General features: G+C 41.3%; 4 protein-coding genes across 4 annotated transcripts; 3 read left to right on the forward strand and 1 right to left on the reverse strand.

Annotated features, from left to right (window-relative positions):
• Positions 1-180: 180 nt before the first annotated feature.
• On the forward strand, positions 181-1,926 carry LOC542657 (formate dehydrogenase 2). The gene is made up of 3 exons (XM_020546877.2): positions 181-754; positions 834-958; positions 1,244-1,926. Exons 1-3 carry the CDS (start codon positions 246-248, stop codon positions 1,366-1,368), a joined length of 759 nt encoding a protein of 252 aa, XP_020402466.1. The 5' UTR covers positions 181-245; the 3' UTR covers positions 1,369-1,926.
• Positions 1,927-2,536: 610 nt separating this feature from the next.
• Positions 2,537-6,141, forward strand: LOC100193051 (Adenylosuccinate synthetase, chloroplastic). Its single transcript, NM_001358606.1, has 4 exons — positions 2,537-2,894; positions 4,496-5,188; positions 5,260-5,571; positions 5,836-6,141. Exons 1-4 carry the CDS (start codon positions 2,601-2,603, stop codon positions 6,004-6,006), a joined length of 1,470 nt encoding a protein of 489 aa, NP_001345535.1. The 5' UTR covers positions 2,537-2,600; the 3' UTR covers positions 6,007-6,141.
• Positions 6,142-7,233: 1,092 nt separating this feature from the next.
• On the reverse strand, positions 7,234-9,619 carry LOC541936 (silencing gene B 102). Its single transcript, NM_001111599.1, has 6 exons — positions 9,435-9,619; positions 9,264-9,354; positions 8,408-8,540; positions 7,864-7,933; positions 7,620-7,680; positions 7,234-7,455 (listed from the first exon to the last, which is right to left on the reverse strand). The coding sequence occupies exons 1-6, from the start codon at positions 9,510-9,512 to the stop codon at positions 7,364-7,366; spliced, it is 525 nt and encodes a 174-aa protein (NP_001105069.1). The 5' UTR covers positions 9,513-9,619; the 3' UTR covers positions 7,234-7,363.
• A 271-nt stretch (positions 9,620-9,890) lies between these two features.
• LOC100284442 (uncharacterized) lies at positions 9,891-14,355 on the forward strand. Its single transcript, NM_001157337.2, has 2 exons — positions 9,891-10,372; positions 13,664-14,355. The coding sequence occupies exons 1-2, from the start codon at positions 9,992-9,994 to the stop codon at positions 14,036-14,038; spliced, it is 756 nt and encodes a 251-aa protein (NP_001150809.2). The 5' UTR covers positions 9,891-9,991; the 3' UTR covers positions 14,039-14,355.
• Positions 14,356-18,388: the final 4,033 nt, after the last annotated feature.

An 18,388-nucleotide genomic window follows, 5' to 3' on the forward strand; every position in this document is an offset into this window, starting at 1 on the left:
TTTTAGCTGGGTTAGAGCAGCTAACAACTGTTATATAGCTATTTAAGAGATATAACTAACAATTATATGGTTTATTGGCTGGTCTGTTCTGAACCACTCAGCTAATTTTAGCTGCTAACCGTTAGTTTGAGGTTTGGAACACGACCTTAGTATAAAAAAAACACTAATATCTTTTCATATCTGTACTTGTTTCGACTAAATGATTTCTATAACTGTTTTCAGAACTGGAGAAGCACATTGAAGACATGCATGTCCTGATTACCACCCCATTCCACCCAGCTTATGTCACTGCAGAGAGGATAAAGAAGGCGAAGAATCTTGAGCTTCTTCTCACGGCAGGAATCGGCTCCGATCTTCCAGCAGCTGCTGCTGTGGGCTTAACTATGGCTGAGGTCACTGGAAGCAACACTGTCTCTGTGGCAGAAGATGAGCTCTTGCGCATTCTGATTCTACTCAGGAACTTCTTGCCTGGGTACCAACAGGTAGTTCAAGGCGAATGGAACGTAGCAGGCATTTCCCACAGAGCTTATGATCTTGAAGGAAAAACTGTTGGGACTGTTGGGGCTGGTCGTATTGGCAGGCTCTTGCTTCAGCGTCTTAAGCCCTTTAACTGCAACCTACTTTACCATGACAGACTTCAGATTGACCCAGAGCTTGAGAAAGAAATTGGGGCCAAATTTGAGGAGGACCTGGATGCTATGCTTCCAAAGTGTGATGTGATTGTGATCAACACACCTCTTACGGAGAAAACAAGGTTTGTATTCACCATGTACCTGACATTTCCAAAATAGTCTGACAGTATTTTCTGAGTTTTGTTTGCTGTTTTTTTTCAGAGGCATGTTTAACAAAGAGAGGATTGCAAAGATGAAGGAACGTGTAATTGTTGTGAATAATGCTCGAGGAGCAATCATGGATGCTCGAGCAGTCGCAGATGCATGTTCTAGCGGTCACATTGCTGGTACTTACTACGTTAATATGTTTTCTTTGTCTCTTTACACAACAGTATTGCTACATAAGTTAGTCTGATTCTACCGAAGGGGTCCATGAATTAATATTATTTTCCTTAAGCTTGGCATGCTTTGTATTCCGTGGCTTCAGCACGAAAACTTCAAATGAGCCGTTTTGCTTTCCTGAAAAGACACCCTGCCTACATTTTATCTGAAGAATAGGGAAATAATGCGACTATATTCCTACATTGACAGGTACTTTGTGTAACATGGAGCATCTCATTCCCATTTCTCAGGATATGGTGGTGATGTGTGGTTCCCACAGCCAGCACCAAAGGATCACCCCTGGCGCTACATGCCTAACCATGCCATGGCCCCTCACATCTCTGGGACTACAATTGATGCGCAGGTCAGGTTCTGAGTTTTGTTACCTGAGTTTGAAAATCTATCTAATTCTAATACCTCATAGGACACTAGGTCTCTGCTTCATGCATTAGCAGAACTCAATAGAATGGCAATCACCTTAAGGCTTTACTGGATTAAAATCGTACTGAGAACTGGAACAATTAGCTAATAGTGTGTCTGTGTACCTTGAGTCCTTGGCTCCTCAGCTCCTTGCCGACGAAGGAAGAAGAGTCGCTCCTCAGCTCCTCGCTGACCCTCTGCTCTTCGGTAAAATTTTTATGTACAACATGTTTGACTTACTCGACCCATAATTTGTACATGTGATGATGGATTGCATGTTCTTTTGCTCATGTGGCATTGGATTTAATCGAACTCACTTGGGTTTGTTACCGTATTTTGAGCAGCCTGCAGCAACCTAGGGAAGAGATACCAAGATTGAGGACCTGAACTGAAGATGCTATGCGCCTGTTTAGTTTGGGCCTATTGCATATCTATCGATATATTTGTCTATTATTCAAAATTCTATATTGATTTTTAGAAATAATTTATACGATATTATAATGTTCGTTTGACATCAATTCATTCAATTTAAGTCGGCGTATCTATAATAATATTACATATTTGTATCGTCAATATAATATTAAAGTTATGATGATATTTGTCATACATATTTTATATATTATAGTGATGTTTATCGTTCCGTATCTATGTTTTATATTAATTTTTAACTCTCGTGGCAACGCACGGGCACATACTTATTATAGTGATGTTTGTCGTTCCGTATCAATGTTTCATATAAATTTTTTACTTCCGTTGCAACACATGGACACATACCTCTAACAATATAACACACATATACATAAGTTATCGTGTTATTATACGGTTCTGTTGCAACGCACGGGCACTCAACTAGTTTTTTATGAACTATGCAATTTTAGTTGTTTAGTTATGTACTTGAATGTATTTAAATTTCAATAAAACGTCGTATTTTATGTCAATAAAAGTCTATAAGAGTAGAATTAATGTCTGATATAAAGATATATATTTACTGACGGTAAAGACTATGCAATATGAAGCTTACGTTACATAAGTATTTATGATCAATATCATGGTAATAGTTGATGTAACGGTGTAAATGACAGATGGACTGCAACGCAGCCACCACCCACTCATCAGCCGCCGCCTCCGTCCTTTCTCTCTCTTACCCCTTCACCCGGACCCGCGCCCGCGCCAAGCCAACGCCACGCCATGCCGCTGGCTCCTCTGTCGCTGGAACCCCCTCCCTTCCGTCTCATCCGCCCCGCCACCGGCAGCGGCGGACGCGTCCTCCCGGTCCCAGGGCCTGCACCGCGCCTATGTCGATCGCTGAGGGCGGCTCCGGTGGCACCCGACACCACGGAGGAGCCGTTTGCGGCCGCGCGGGGCCGGCTAGAGTCGCTGAGCCAGGTCACAGGAGTGCTGGGCACGCAGTGGGGCGACGAGGGGAAGGGAAAGCTCGTCGATATCCTCTCCCAGCGCTTCGACGTCGTCGCTCGCTGCCAGGTCTCTCTCGCGCCTGTCGTGAAGTCGCAATGATGCTCGCCGCGCTGTTACTATTCGTTGGCGCGTTGGTGTTCGATGAATTGCACCTCGATATAAGTTAGTTTCAGGGTTCATGTAGGCGTCAGATGAGTTGGTAAATCCTTTATGTAAATTTGTTTGCTGTATAATGTCATCATTTTTTTTACGTTCTCTATGCGGCTGTGCTTCCATCTTTTTGCATTTCGCACGGCCGCGCGGTCCCTTGTCGTCTTAAAACAATGCCATCATCGCAATTGCTGTAGTACTTCCATGAAGGTGGCTAGAGATTAGCTACTCCAGGAACTTTATTAAGTCTTCATAAAAGCTTTTATAGAGGCTCTGATCTGTGAAAACCTGTTCGGTAGTGAGTAGTTACTACTTAATACTGCCATGCAAATTATCATGCGAAACGGCCAAGTTAGTTTGATCATGAGTTGTTGCCTTGTGCTTCTTTAGGATAATTGGATAAATCATACCCATCAAGTTTGGGTGCTATCATTGGTCCCCAATTCTCTTGAATTCTGTTGAGATCTTGTCATTTCATCCCCTCCCCTCATCACGATTTTAGTGACATTCAATAATGTGGCCAGTTCAGGTAAAATATGAGGTGCCCTGTTCATTTACATCTGACTTTTCCCGGCTGCTCAGTGGCTGAAATGTTTCATCAACATCTTAGTTAACTGCTAGAACTTATGTAATGCTAGATCACTACCTTTGGGGTTATGGACGTGATAATGATCTAATAGTGTCAAACAGTGTTGATCCCTTTTCAAAGTAAAAAGTAGCAAACAGCAGGCTGACATAGCTTTTAGTATAAGACTGACAGTTGGTTTTATTTCTGTTTCTAACCAGTTGTATATAATTTTCATTGCAGTACAACAAATATAGCTTTTTTAATGTAACTTTCCTGTTTCTCAGTCGCCCTATTGACTCAATTCCAACTGCAATGATTGACTTGGAAACATTGCATTTTCTCAATGGCCTTTGCGTCCCCCCTGTTCTTCAACAAGCAAAGGAAAAGTTATAGGTAGCGAAGCATCAATATGATTTCTGTGGAAGCCAAAGTTTTATGTTACTTACCACTAATGCTGTACTCAACCGAGTCATTACTTTTACGGTGTACAGATTTTTTGGTGGCATGTCCTATTTACAAAAACGGTATCATATGAATTAACTTTTGCAATAAAACCTCTATAGCAGTTTACTACCAAGCAACCACTATTAAGAGCACCAGCTATTAACATGTGTAGCTCCTTGTGGTATGACATATGATTGTGTATTGTGTTCCCTTGTGAATAATATTGCCTGTGCAGACTGCAGAGTCCACTTAACTTACTGTTCTTCTGTGGTTCTATGTGGTTATTTGAAGTAGGTCCTGGTACTCTATCAGAGGAAGGATCAACTTAAAACTTCAAATAATGGTTGTAGGGTTGTTTAAAACTTAAGATTGGAAGGATCAACTTAAGTTGATGCTATCCTCTTTCCAATCATATTGTAGGATCAACTTAAAACCTACTTTTTGCAATAAGATTTGATGCTATCCTGTTTTCACCTTTAACTTGTAGGGTTGTTTATGTTCTTAGGGTGGGGCTAACGCTGGACATACCATATACAATTCTGAAGGGAAGAAGTTTTCACTTCATCTTGTTCCATCAGGCATCCTTAATGAAAACACTCAATGTGTAATTGGTAATGGAGCAGTTGTTCATCTTCCTGGATTCTTCAAGGAAATCGATGGGCTAGAGTCTAATGGAATTTCTTGCGAGGGAAGGCTTTTGGTATCAGATCGTGCCCATCTTTTGTTTGATCTTCATCAAGTTGTTGATGGTCTTAGGGAGGCAGAGCTTGGGAATTCCTTTATAGGAACAACAAAGAGAGGAATTGGACCATGCTATTCGAACAAGGTTACAAGGAATGGACTTAGAGTTGGTGACCTGCGACATATGGATATCTTTGGTGCAAAACTCAACACCCTATTAAGAGATGCAGCTCTACGCTTCAAAGATTTTGAATATGATAACAAGATTCTGAAAGAGGAAGTTGAGAAGTATAAAAAGTTTGCTGAACGATTGGAACCTTTCATCACCGATACCGTGCATTTCGTGAATCAGTCGATTTTGCAGAAGAAGAAAATATTGGTTGAAGGTGGTCAAGCTACCATGTTAGACATAGACTTTGGGACCTACCCCTTTGTCACTTCCTCTAGTCCCTCAGCTGGTGGAATCTGTACCGGGCTTGGTATTGCTCCCAGAAGTCTCGGTGATATCATTGGAGTGGTATGCTCAATTAATTACTGCTTAAAATTTCTTACTTCCCATTCTCTTGAACGTTATGTTTTTATGTGTAGGTAAAAGCCTACACAACTAGGGTTGGATCCGGTCCTTTCCCAACAGAACTATTGGGTAATACTGGCGATTTGCTTCGTGCTTCTGGAATGGAATTTGGTACCACAACAGGTCGCCCTAGGCGTTGTGGCTGGCTTGATATAGTTGCCCTGAAATACTGTTGCCAAATCAATGGTTTCTCGTCTTTGAATCTCACAAAGCTCGATGTCTTAACTGGACTCAAGGAAATTAAGCTGGGTACCTCATACTACACCGATGATGGTAACTCTGTCCAATCATTCCCAGCAGATCTCTCTCTTTTGGAGCAAGTAAAGGTAAGGACTGGACCAGTCAATCCTGTTTTACCAAGTTGTTTTTCATCTGTAGCTTCTTATATATACAAAATCAAAGCGGCCTCCGGCATGGCACTTAATCTGGGTCTTGTTTTGTCTTTGGCTCTTTTGGGGACCTGAGTGTGTGTGCTTTGGGTGTGTTGTAGACTTGTAGTTCTTAATGCAATGATATGCAACTGTCCTGTATTCGATTTGAGGGGGTTTAGTTTCTCTTGACAACAGTTCCTGTGGTATCTGCTGGTGTAGGTCAAATATGAGGCCCTGCCTGGATGGGAGGAAGACATTTCGTCAATACGAGATTACAGTGATCTCCCAGAAACAGCTCGTCGCTACGTGGAGAGGATAGAGGAACTGGTCGGCATTCCAGTACACTACATTGGTGTCGGGCCTGGACGCGACGCCCTCATATACAAATAATAACTCGTCTGGCTCTGGTTTCAAAGATCTCTCGCTTAGTTCAATAATGTAATTGCTTTGGTTACTAATAAAACAGGCTGATCGTGGAAGATGTAGAATTCAGCATCCTTTGCTAAGTGAGTTCAAATTAGCTGCATCTCTCCATAAAATGCCTTTTGCATTTGTTATTTTTACTGGCCAACTAATCTAAACATCTCATTTCAAAAACTTGACAGACCAAAAATGGGCAAGAATTTTGAAGCAAAAGAAACACCGAATGCTCTGAATTTTTGAATTTGTTTGAAATTCAAGTATCCAAATAAGTTGAAGCATCCGATACCCCGACATTTTTAATTCTGAATGAACCTTTTGATGTCCTAACTCCTAAGGCCATTCATAGTGGGAGTTTCATTTTTATTAAATGACATATCACCTAAGCAAACGGGGTGACAGAGGAGAGATATGAGAGTTTTATATAAATAGCCTTCTGTTTGACAACCTTAGAAACAATGTACTGAAACTATTCATTGTTTCAATGACCTAAGTCTGCACATTAACCTCGCCGGTCCAACTTTTTTTTTTTTTTTGAAAATTCCTAAGACCTTAACATACATTTAACTCTGGCACCGGCAGCCTTCCCGCACCTGAGAACCAGCATATCAAGCACATGACCTGTTGCACCGTGTATTGCTGCTTGAATCAGTGTTGATTTTCACCTCATTTTCCCTGTTTGGTCTCCTCTGCCTCACCCTTCTACTTTACCACCATTGTGCAGAGTAATGTTTTTCGGAATGAGGTCACTTGCATGCGCGCCTAGGGCTAATAATGGGCTATAAATTTTACACTATAATATTTAAGGATCGAATTGGATTAGAATTAGACTCTATTTCTAATCATTTTTGAACTATAATTTATTTAGGACCTTGACATTTTATGAAGAACCATTTAAATCACGATCTATTACCCTATGCGCGCCCACAACATGTGGAAGGGCGATGAGTCATGAGTGATGGTCACTTATCATTTGATTGACAAGCTCACGGTGCCATTCATGATCTCAGGCACTGAATTGCCAGTAGGTTAAATTCTACCTATCACCGCTTAGCACGGGTCGAATATAACTTATATATTATGCAAGCTGTATAAAAACACACTACAGAGCAAACAGCGACGGATAAATACGACATCACAACAAAGCAATTTGATTCCATGCCAAGTCATAGTTCTTGCTATTCTCAAATACAAAAACTGCAGAATTCACCATCAAAACCTGTCCCCTAGCAGGCGTAAAAACGACAACAATACACTCACTACCAGATTTTCAAAGCCTGTCAAATTCCCCACCGGAGCATCCAACGTAAGCACCAGGTAGCTAACATCAATCATATTCAAGTTCATCAGGCGTAATTGGCCTCTTGAGTGGTATGATGGACTTCTTCTCAACATCTTGTGATAATGCTTTTCTCATATCTGGATCAAAAGCATACACAGGCATAAGTGCACCATAATAAGTACTCGCTCCGTTCTTTTCTATTTGTCGCGTTTTAGTTAGTTCAAAAATAAACTAGTGGACGACAAATATTCGAGAACTGAGGTAGTAACAGATTTGGAATATGTATGCTGCAAGCGCTTACCGAGGCCATCTTCTTCCCCTGAGTAGTACCGGAGCACCCTTCGATAAACCACATAACCAAGCTATGGACACAAGGAGCATAATTAGGCAGGTTCAGTCACTAAACTACTGTTTAACCAAAAACTTGGTTTCACTGGTTGACATTGATAAATATTTAGAAGTTCTGTTTGGAGCGGCAGAATGGAATATTGGCCTATTGGCGTATCAAGTAGGGCATTGATGCTGAAATTTATAAACAATGTTACCTTTTCATACATCCTTATCGCTGGCATGTTAGATGCCCTTACAAAGAGATCCACGAAGTAGGCCTTATCCCTGAATATGAAAACTGGGTTATAATAGTATGTGAGGTGATATAATATATATGACATATATATGACTTCAAGGATACTACATCTATCGAACATGACAACAACATCGTGGGTTGAACATAGCATATATTCAGGGCCTATCAGGAAGAAACGTTCCTTGATCTAGGCAACGATAGCTGGAATCAAGAAGTAGAAGCGTACCATTATTAATTTCCTGATATATAAAAATTAAAAAGTGAACCCAAGCCAATGGGATTTTAAGATAGGAAAAGAATATGAAATGTCTGGTCAGAAAAAAAAAGATTATATGAACTATTAGCATTCCATGACCTATGAACTCAACAAACAACAATTAAGACCATAGCAATCATACATTGTGAACATCCAATAATAGAGCTAGAACTCTGTATCCATAATAAAGGGGGAAAATATATCATAGAGACTAAATTAAATAGAGAAACGAAAAGATGTTACTCACATCTTATCACTGATTTCCTCCAGTAAGTTCATAAGTTTTTTGGCTAACTTCTGCCTACGAAATTCAGAGGCAACAGAAACCGCTGTGACATGTCCATGCCAAGATTCACCTTGGCCTTCAACTTTACCCATGACTGCAAAAGATTTCTAGCTTACTTCTCTTGAACTAAACGAACACGAACAAGAGAGAAATGGAACATGCAGAACAATATTACATTCAACATTCCAGAAGGAGATAAATCTCTAATTTGTTGCTCACCATTCAAGATTAAAACCAACAGAGGCAATAGTGAGTTAACCAGTCATCCTATACCTTCACCAGCCATTTCAGATTTCACACGCTCCTTGAATGGTGAGCAACAAATGCTAAAACAATGCTACTTGGAGAAAACAAACCATGGATTGCACCAGGCAGCATGTAAATATGTCTAATTCCATTTACAATGGTGAGGCAATAGTGATGTTTGGTTCAGACATTGTTAAGGGAATGGTAATGAGATCTCTTACCGGCGGTAATGGTTACTAGTTATAATTGGATTGAATAGTAGTACATAGTATTACTAGAAAGAGCACAACCAAACAAAATATCGGTATCCATTACCCCATGTAATCTATTTACGTTAGACTTCGGCGAACCAAACACCACCTTAAAAACATTGTAGAAGAAGATGATCCAGTGTCTTTACACCACTCATGTCTGAACACTCAAACTAGCATATCCAGGGTTTGCACTCTACATGTTCAGCTAATTTTAATTTCCCAAGCAAAGATGCAGAGGCACTAGCAGCACACAACTGCCGCGAATTTATGACAGGCCGGGACACCCAAACAAAGATGCAAGGTTACGAGAGACATACTGTAACCCATGACGCGGCCGCCAGGGCTGACGGCGGCGTGGAAGTAGTCGGGCCAGCGCGCCAGGTACGTCATGTAGAACGACATGTTGAACTGCGGCGACCGAATCGAGAGATCAGAGAGGGGATGCGCTCGAACAAGGAAAAGAGAAGGGAAACGCATCAGTGTCGCACCGTCTCGGTGAGGTGGTCCAGGTTGACGGAGGCGAAGCGGAGGAGGTCGTCGCAGCAGAACCGACGGATTGTCGTCATGCTTCCTTCTCTCCTCTCTCTCTCTCTCTACTCGGGCCGGCGGCGAGCAGGGTCGGCGCAGCAGGTTGGGGGGCGGCGCTCTATCCGGATTCGTGACTCGTCTCGTCGGAATGCTGCCGGCCGTTCGAGTTCCTACTTCCTAGAAGCTTCTGGTGGTGAAGGGTGAAGAACTGAAGACGGCCAGGCCCATGTAGAATTTGGATGGAGCAAAGAGTCCATGTGGAATAAAATACCCGTAAAAAGCCTATTTGGAATCGTGGCAACTGCGCCATACAGCCCAAATCCAACCGCGAAGTGGAAGAGGAGCCGGGGCCCTTAGTGGGCTCTTTGACACTTTGTGCAGGCGGCTCTCCGACACCACACGGCCCGACCGCTCGAGTCCGCCTCCGCCGACCGCCGCGCCACCTCCGATCTCCCATTTCCTCACAACCTCACCCGGCTCCATCCACGCGGCTCCAACGCCAGCCACAGCACGAGCCATGGACTCGCGCGTCGTGGACGGCGCAGGTGGGGGTGCCGACGCCTCCTTGCCGGCCGATCCGCCGAGCCCCGTGCCCGATCCGGCCGCGGGCGGGATGGATGCGCGCCTCCCATCGGACCTGCTTCGTGCAGTGCTGCAAAGGCTGCCGCCGATCGACCTCGCGCGGTCCGCCTGCGTCTGCCGAGCGTGGCGCGCGGTTGCCTCCGACCGCGCCGTGGTCGAGGCCGCCTTCTGTGCGCCCTGGGGAGTGCGGCGCGTCGTCGGAGAGCCGGCGACGGGGGCCTTCTGGCGGGCCGCCTCCCTTGGGAGATTTGCGCTGTCGCATGCGATCCGCCGCGGGGATACCGTCCCCGGTGTCGCTCTCAAGTACTCCGTGCAGGTACGTGTTATGTATCGTGCGCGCTCTACCTTCCGAACGACGTTGCGATCGACCTAATTTGCTTGTTTGCTGATGTTTTATCCAAATTGTTGACGCGCCTATAATCCTCACATGAATCTGGTTACATTCTGTGGCAGTGTCAGATCTTATGCTTTAAGATTTGATGGCTTGCATAGTTGTTAGCAGCATTAATTCAGACAGAGTATATGAAAATGGAGTAGGTCAAAAACTCAAAGCTAATCACCAGTTCATCATCAGTGGTTATTGAACAAGTATTCTAGAAGGAAATGAAGAAACTGTTAATAATTCGTGGGTACACAAAGCGTGTAAGAACATCCACCAACTTATGATCAATCAAATACTTTGTTCCAAATTATAGTTCATTTGAGCTTTGCCCTAAGTCAAAATTTAATCACATCCAGAAGTTTCAAATGCATTCACCACTGAGAGTTCAATATATATTTCATGGATAATTTAATGAAACTAATATGATAATATAGATGATGCATTTTTCTATCAACTTGGTCAAAGTTTAGAAGTTTGGCTTAGGACAAGGCTGAAGTGAAATATAGTTTGGAACAGAGGTAGTACATCTGTGTAGTTTGAGATCTGTCACTCTGATGCCTTCTTGACACTGGTGAAGATTAGCACTTGTGTAAACTGTAGAGTACATTGTTTTTCATGCTGTCGTTACCTTTGTCCTTCGAAGTAAATGAAAGAGGTGCTCCAAAGTCGTGGTCAGGAATTTGATGTGGCAGATAAACATAACCATGATTCATGGGAAAGAATGAAACAATGGGGCTGGAGCACCAGAAGTTTGCTACGTCATTGTTAGGCTTGTTGTTAGGCTTGTTTTTTGGATGCTTACAATTACTCTTGGTGTTCAAGGTGTTGGCTCGTTAATATCTTACTGTAATTTCATTCCTTGGGAATAATAACTAGGATTTATTATATTAATAAAGTTTTATGTCTGTGGGTTGGGCATCACTACAGTAACTACTAAGAACTGCACTTATATGTTATAGCTATTATACTGTGTCATAGTGTGTCTGAAGCTAGTTTCATGAGCTTCTGGTAGTCACTTGGTGATTGTTTTGGATCACATATTATGCATATGTTTTCACAAGACAGGTTTTGTTAGGATTTTTAGTAAATTTGGTGTAGTCAGGTCCAGATTTATGAATCACTCCCTTCGTTCTAAATCATAAGACGTTTTGACTTTTTAGATATATCGATTTTTCTATACTCTTAGATGCACGGTATATCTAGATATGTAGTAAAAAAAATGTATCTAGAAAAGTTAAAATATCTTATAGTTTGAAATTGAGTACTTTGTTTGAGTTTTGTAAACTAAAAACACTCGACCTACGGGTAAGACCGTACCGCGATATTATATTAAGAAAAAAAAATCACGCAGATCGAGAAGACTTTTAAACCCCTGTGAGAACGACCGCGACCTGGGCCGGATAGACCTGTGATTTGGCGTGGGATAGATGAGGGGATTTTTTAACCCTTGCCTGAAATTTGCTCCTACAGGAGTCGAATTTAGGATCTGAGTAGTGCTACTTAGACTACCTAACAACTCATCTAGAGGCACTTTTGCTTTTTGTAAACTAAAAAAAGTATCCTCTAAAACCATTACATTGCACCATATCACTTTTCTCTCCAATTTAACAATTGATTAGGCATTAATAAGTAGTATACTAGTATGGATTAGGATGCTTAGTTAAGCATATGACATAAGATGATAGAAAGAACGAAGCACATGACGCTGAACAAAAGGAGGTACAGGAGTTGGTTTCTAAAACAACAGGTAGGAATCATATTTTTTTTAAAGAATGTATTTTTAGTTATTCTGTTTTCCTTTTATATCTATCCAAACAGAGTTTTAGGCGGTTTAGGGCTTTATGCTCACATGTTATTTCATTCAGATCTACATCTACTTAGCTTGTTGCATCTGACCTTAATGAGGGATCCGACTTCATACAGATGTTCAAGTTTTGGATAAAAGTTATTATTTTCAAAAGCTTTTTGTGTTCATACAGATCAGACTTCATACTGACTAACACCAGGATGCCAGGTCATATCCTAACACCTGGCATCCTGTTGTTAGGATATTTTCTGTGCTGGATGAGGCTAGAGTTTCCTAATATAGTGCTTCAATATGACAGTAATGTTTTTATCAGCTTTATGTACTATTATACATATCAAGTTCGAAAAGCAGATGATTCTTTTTGCTCAATCATTACCGGTGTTTAAATTGGCATGGTCTCACCGCTTACCACATGCACCCATGATTGTGTTGGTTTGATAGGCATTTTTCTTTTTGAAGATAAAAAGTTTATTGGATGCACTGCATTATTGAAGGGGTGGATGTTTTATTTTAGTGGCTACTGCTGGATGTTACTTGTCTTCCACGTGTATATAGGATGTATACCGTCGGATTACATGTGATTTATAAGAATCTAATGATCATAATAAATCATTCGAGGTAGTATATATATTAAGTATGCAAGTGTACGTAAGATATGTAATTGTACTTATTTTACATGATAACCTGATAAATGAGTATGTACTCATACGCCACATAATTTATAACTATACCCGAGAATAGGAAAAATATACCCTATATATGGGGGAACATATCGAATGCAAACCACATTTTGGTGCAAACCCCGTGCAAACCTACTAAAAAAGTTTCAAAAAATTCTGAAAAAAAAACATTAATGTACATCTAAGCTTACCTCATCTATATACAAAATTTTATTGTCAAATTCATCTTACTCTAGCAGATACAAAAAATGACAAATTTTGGTGCATTTGAACTATTACTGTTTGTCAGAAAATTTGTCTTTTTTGTAACTGCTAGAGTAAGATGAATTTGACCATGAAATTTTGTATATAGATGAGGTAAGCTCAGATGTATATTCATGTTTTTTTTAAATTGTTTTAAACTTTTTTTAGTAGGTTTGCACGGGGTTTGCACCAAATTGTGGTTTGCATTGATATGTTCCCATATGAGAGATAATCCAGTTGATATCTAAGCATGCCCTTAGTTTATCTCCTGCAGTTTACTCATCCACATCTTTCATTTCAAACTTCACTCTGTAACCAGTGTAGTCTACAATGTTTTATACGGTCATATACATGATCTGCTAGACATAGTACCCTACCAAAATTTATCCAGCGAGTTACTGAAAAGGACACTCGGCAAAAGGAGCTTGGCAAATGCTATCTGTGTTTCTATTCTTTCATGAGACTGCGATTTCATGCTTGTTGAATTGCATGCAGGTGACCGATATCAAACGATTCAACAACATGATGAGTGACCATGGCATCTATTCGAGGGAGAGGCTTCTGGTTCCGATCAGCAACCCAGAAATCCTTCTTGGCAGCACCTGCTACATCGAGATGGACCATAACGCTAAGAGAGAGGTTGCAATCTTTTACCCCGAGGGACGCCCAGGTGGCAAAACTGACTCTGTGGCAAGCATTGTCTCTGCGGAGAGGAGAAACAAAAGGATTCTCGAGTCGGTGAGGCGGAGCCTGCACGTCGATGATGGCACTGCTGCGTACTACTTATCTGTTACTGAGGGTGATCCGAGGGCTGCCATGACGGAGTACTCCGAGGACCTGAGGTGGGAGCAGCAACGCGCAGGTCGGTAGATTCATATATATTCCAATGGCATATGTTAAGATCATGGTGCTTGATCCTTATCATTTGGTGTATATATTGTACAATCTGGATGGTTGTAAGTATAAATACAAACTTTGGTCTAATGAATATAGATGCATGTACATGATAACAATTGCCAAATGGCATCGGTGCTGAGAACAAAAATCGCGCCGGGTGATAATTGGCTGGTGAAAAGTATTACATGACATTCGTGAACCTGCTTGTTTGTAAGTAACATTGTTTGTTGTTGCTAAATTCCTTGCGGAATACTCGATTATGCTGCCGATTTTTAGTTTCTGTATTTAATAATTTAAAGATAAAAATAGTTTTAGTGTCTGCATTTAATAATTTAGAGATTAAAATAGAATAAAATGGGGTGCTAAAAATTAGCCCCTAGAAACTTAACATCCAGCTGAAATCAATATAACTATTAGAGCTGCTTAACAACAGTATAATTGGCGCGCATTGATTCACTGACATAGATAAGACCTATCGCTGTTAGGTGATGATAGGTGCAGCTGATAATCCAGTACTAAAATGCAATCATCATAAACGACAAAAATGAGAGTATATACAAAGTACGATGCTAGGTTTAGGCTATTAGTTAAGAGTTTTCTGCTTAATAACGAGCTAACTAAAAACTATCTAAAGTATGTGTTACTTGGAAGGACCAACAGATTGTACTCCTTTGATCCTAAAATATAATTTGTTTTAGACTAAACATATAGTCATTAGTCAATCTATAATTATAACTTATAAGTGTATCTACATTCATTATTATTCATTTAAATATACACAGAAGAAAAGAGATCTAAAAAACTACATTTTAGGACGTAGGGAGTGACGCTCACTCAAAAAAGTTTGTGCCTTTGGCCCGCCGCAGGCCCGCGGCATACCAAGAGGAGGTGCGTTTTGTTTTATATTTTTTAGATTAGTTGCTCTTTTTTTAGGTTATGTTTGGTTGGAGAGTTAACTAGAATAGAACGACTTCATTTCGGTTTTTAAGAATGGAGTCATTTTATTCTGCGTTTAGCAAATAAAATAGAGTCACTCTATTTTTTTTGTTTGATTAAATAGTAGAATAGAGCGTAGCCGCTCCGTTCTTTATTTGGTTAGAGAGCCATATGAGTGTAGATGGGAGGAGAGGGAGGAGAGCGCTCGTATTCGGTCATTTTGGTGAAGCGAGAGCACATCAACTATTTATGGTAAATTTTTATATGGAGACTCCATGATCATTCCGCTCCTCTATTGTTGAAACCAAACATTCAGAAAACAGAAATGAAGTTGTTCTATTTTCCTCCACTCCTCAACTAAACACACCCTTAGTATCATGAATTGTTTGGTTCCATGGATTAAAAGAACAGTCCCCCTATTTTAGTCTCATGTAGTTTATAAATTGCTAAACGGTGGTCTCATATCCTTTGAAAAAACCGATTGATGGCTAGAGGGTACACAACACTTAACATAACTTGTTACACGAAGATGTGGCCTTAATATGCAATACTCACTCTTAATCTAACAAGAGTACTCCTATACAAAAACTAGGAGCAAAGTTAGCAACTAGCAAACCAAACAAGCAAGCTGACATAATGTTTTTGGGGTTTTTATGGTGGTGCCCTCGGTTTTGCTGGTGTGCTCATTTTTACCTTAGTTGTGTTTTTTGCTCAGTTTTGCCCTTCCAGTGCTATAGAACAGAAGGGCAAAACTGAGAAAAAACACAACTAAGGGTAAAAATGAGCACACCAATAAAACCGAGGGCACCACCATAAAAACACCAATGTTTTTTCTCCCAACCTTCGATCGCTTATGGACAATGTACTCCCCGTTATGGCGGGTCCAAAGGATCGTCACTCATTCACAATCTCAGTAAGCTCTCAATCTTGGTTCTAACACGAGTGTTTGCCTATTAACCCGTCCATCAACTAGGTGCTCTAACATTCACATTCAAATATAATGCCCAAATTTCGGGTAACCGATTATGATATCAGAAATAAATTCAGGTTTTGTTTGTTGCTATCCGAAAGAGAAATTCGGGATTCGGCTATTTCGGTTTTGGATTCAGGTTTCGGGTTTTTTCTCAGACCTACATGTATCATGCACGTGAGAGAGATATTCCGGCTGTTTGGTTTCTGTATTTGAGCGTGCAAGGCCCATGAGGTGCAGCATCTCGGCGGCCCGTTTTGTTTGGATACCTGGATACAGTTTTGGACCAGGCTCTGTGCATGCAAATTACCGGTCTCAGCCTGGCTCGCTAGAAACGGACGAAATCCGCGTTCGTCGGGAGCCTGGTTGTGCTCATTCACTCGCGCATCCGCTCGAGCGGGCGAACCCCCGCTAGGGTTTGCTGTCAACGCCCTCGCTCGTCGCCGTCACTCGCCGCTCTCCCTCTCCGATCTCCACTCGCCCTCGAGCTCTCCCTCTCTCCCTCGAGCTCCCCCTCCGCTGTTGAGGCTTCTCCTTCCAGGTGGAGGTTTCGCTCGAGCGGGCGAACCCCCCTGCTAGGGTTTGCTGTCAACGCCCTCGCTCATCGTCGTCACTCGCCGCTCTCCCTCTCCGATCTCCACTCGCCCTCGAGCTCTCCCTCGAGCTCTCCCTCCGCTGTTGAGGCTTCTCCTTCCAGGTTTCGTCAAAAGGTAACGAGGTTTGAGTACCATCTCTTGCCCTCTCCCTCCGTTGTTGAGCTCGTCTTCTAGATCTGATAATCTTGAGTACCATCTCTTGTCCTCTTCCCCTGTCACGATTTCTTCGTCTAGATCTAAGAATCTTGAGTACTAATTTTAGGGTTGAGTACCATCTCTTGTGGTTGTGTACATCCTGTTTTTCCCCTGCCACGATGTTCTCTAGATCTTGCTGCTTGTCCGTTTGCTGCGTTGTTACAGTAGGTTGAGTACCATCTCTTGTGGTTGTGTACCATCTCTTGATGTGATTGGCGTTTGAAACGGATTGTGCCTGCCTGCCCTGCTAAGATCTTGTTCAGCATTTTAAAACTGCCATGTGCAAGCTCCAAGCTGCTAGCTATCACTGATTATTTTTGTCATACCTATTGTTCCATGACTCTGATTGATGTATTTTGCCATTGGTGAACCAGTGGTTTGTGAGATTTGAACTGAAGGAAACACACACCTCTGTTTGACTATTGCTACAACCACTGGCTTAGATGTTAGTTTGTGCTATGCGCCCGCATCCGCATCAGCTCAAAATAAAATTCAACTCAAAATAAGATTTTTATACTGTATTTGCTTTATAAAATTCATGTTAGACACTTCATGGTCTATTCTGTTAATTGGAGCTTAATATTATCTTGTCACTGTCTATTCTTTTAATTGGAGCTTAATGTTACCTTGTCACTGTCTATTCTGTTATTTTAAGCTAAATATGAGCATAATGTTACATATTTAAGCTGTCTATTCTGTTACACACTGTTACATACTGTCTATTCTGTTACATATTGTCTATTCTGTCTATTCTGTTATTTGGAGCTTAATGTTACCTTTGTCACTGTCTATTCTATTATTTTAAGTTGAATGTTACCTTGTCATTGTTATTTCTGTTATTTTGAGCTGAATGCTACCTTGAATGTCTAAGATGGGTGAACTATTGTTGCAACTTGTTGTTCTCATACTTGTTTAAGTCTCTGAGCTATCAATTAATGGTATGTGATGATTCAATGCCTCTAGGTGGCGCATCTCTTGTATGTCGCAGTCGTGGCTCGTGTAAAAATTTGTTATCATATATTTGCAACTGGCACATCACTATGATAAAAATGTTATTTTCTGAGCTATAGATCAATGTTCTATGATGCTAGTGTGCCTATGAGCTATAGATCAATGTTCTATGAAATTCCTTTTTAGCAACTAGCACAGTACATGTGAGCCAACTTAGACCTCTAATCTCCTTTTCTATTTTATTACTCTAGCAATGGATCCTACTATTGCACGTCGGCGGCTAATTGCAAAGGCCGTGGTACTTGTAGCAGTTATGTCAGCCTGGTTGGATGCATGGTTGAGGTACCGACTGCATGCTAGGAGGTCTATCACTTATGGCTCAATGCACCAAAGAGACCAAGAGAGACAAAACAACCTGAGGTTTATTTATGAATCCACTGATGTTGAGTGTGTTGACTTACTTAGGATGAGAAGAGTCCCTTTTATGCAGTTGTGTGACCTTTTTCGCACTAGGCAACTATTGAGAGATAGTATTCATAGCTCAGTAGAGGAGCAGGTTGCCATGTTTTTACATGTGGTAGGTCATAACCAAAGGTTTAGAGTTGTACACATGACCTTTAGAAGGTCTATTGAGACCATCATCAGATACTTCAGGGAAGTATTGTATGTTGTTGG

Source organism: Zea mays, chromosome 1 (assembly GCF_902167145.1).
Source record: "Zea mays cultivar B73 chromosome 1, Zm-B73-REFERENCE-NAM-5.0, whole genome shotgun sequence".
Lineage (NCBI taxonomy): Eukaryota > Viridiplantae > Streptophyta > Magnoliopsida > Poales > Poaceae > Zea > Zea mays.

Excerpts from the sequence above, each read along its gene's own strand:
- LOC542657 (XM_020546877.2), top strand. The coding sequence starts at position 246 with ATGCATGTCCTGATTACCACCCCATTCCACCCAGCTTATGTCACTGCA. Across the intron at positions 755-833 it reads CCTCTTACGGAGAAAACAAG|AGGCATGTTTAACAAAGAGA; the intron begins GTTTGTATTCAC and ends GTTTTTTTTCAG. Across the intron at positions 959-1,243 it reads TTCTAGCGGTCACATTGCTG|GATATGGTGGTGATGTGTGG; the intron begins GTACTTACTACG and ends CCCATTTCTCAG.
- LOC100193051 (NM_001358606.1), top strand. The coding sequence starts at position 2,601 with ATGCCGCTGGCTCCTCTGTCGCTGGAACCCCCTCCCTTCCGTCTCATC. Across the intron at positions 5,189-5,259 it reads TCGGTGATATCATTGGAGTG|GTAAAAGCCTACACAACTAG; the intron begins GTATGCTCAATT and ends TTTTATGTGTAG. Across the intron at positions 5,572-5,835 it reads CTCTTTTGGAGCAAGTAAAG|GTCAAATATGAGGCCCTGCC; the intron begins GTAAGGACTGGA and ends CTGCTGGTGTAG.
- LOC541936 (NM_001111599.1), bottom strand. The coding sequence starts at position 9,512 with ATGACGACAATCCGTCGGTTCTGCTGCGACGACCTCCTCCGCTTCGCC. Across the intron at positions 7,681-7,863 it reads CGATAAGGATGTATGAAAAG|CTTGGTTATGTGGTTTATCG; the intron begins GTAACATTGTTT and ends TTGTGTCCATAG. Across the intron at positions 7,456-7,619 it reads AGGGGAAGAAGATGGCCTCG|ATATGAGAAAAGCATTATCA; the intron begins GTAAGCGCTTGC and ends CTTTTGATCCAG.
- LOC100284442 (NM_001157337.2), top strand. The coding sequence starts at position 9,992 with ATGGACTCGCGCGTCGTGGACGGCGCAGGTGGGGGTGCCGACGCCTCC. Across the intron at positions 10,373-13,663 it reads CTCTCAAGTACTCCGTGCAG|GTGACCGATATCAAACGATT; the intron begins GTACGTGTTATG and ends AATTGCATGCAG.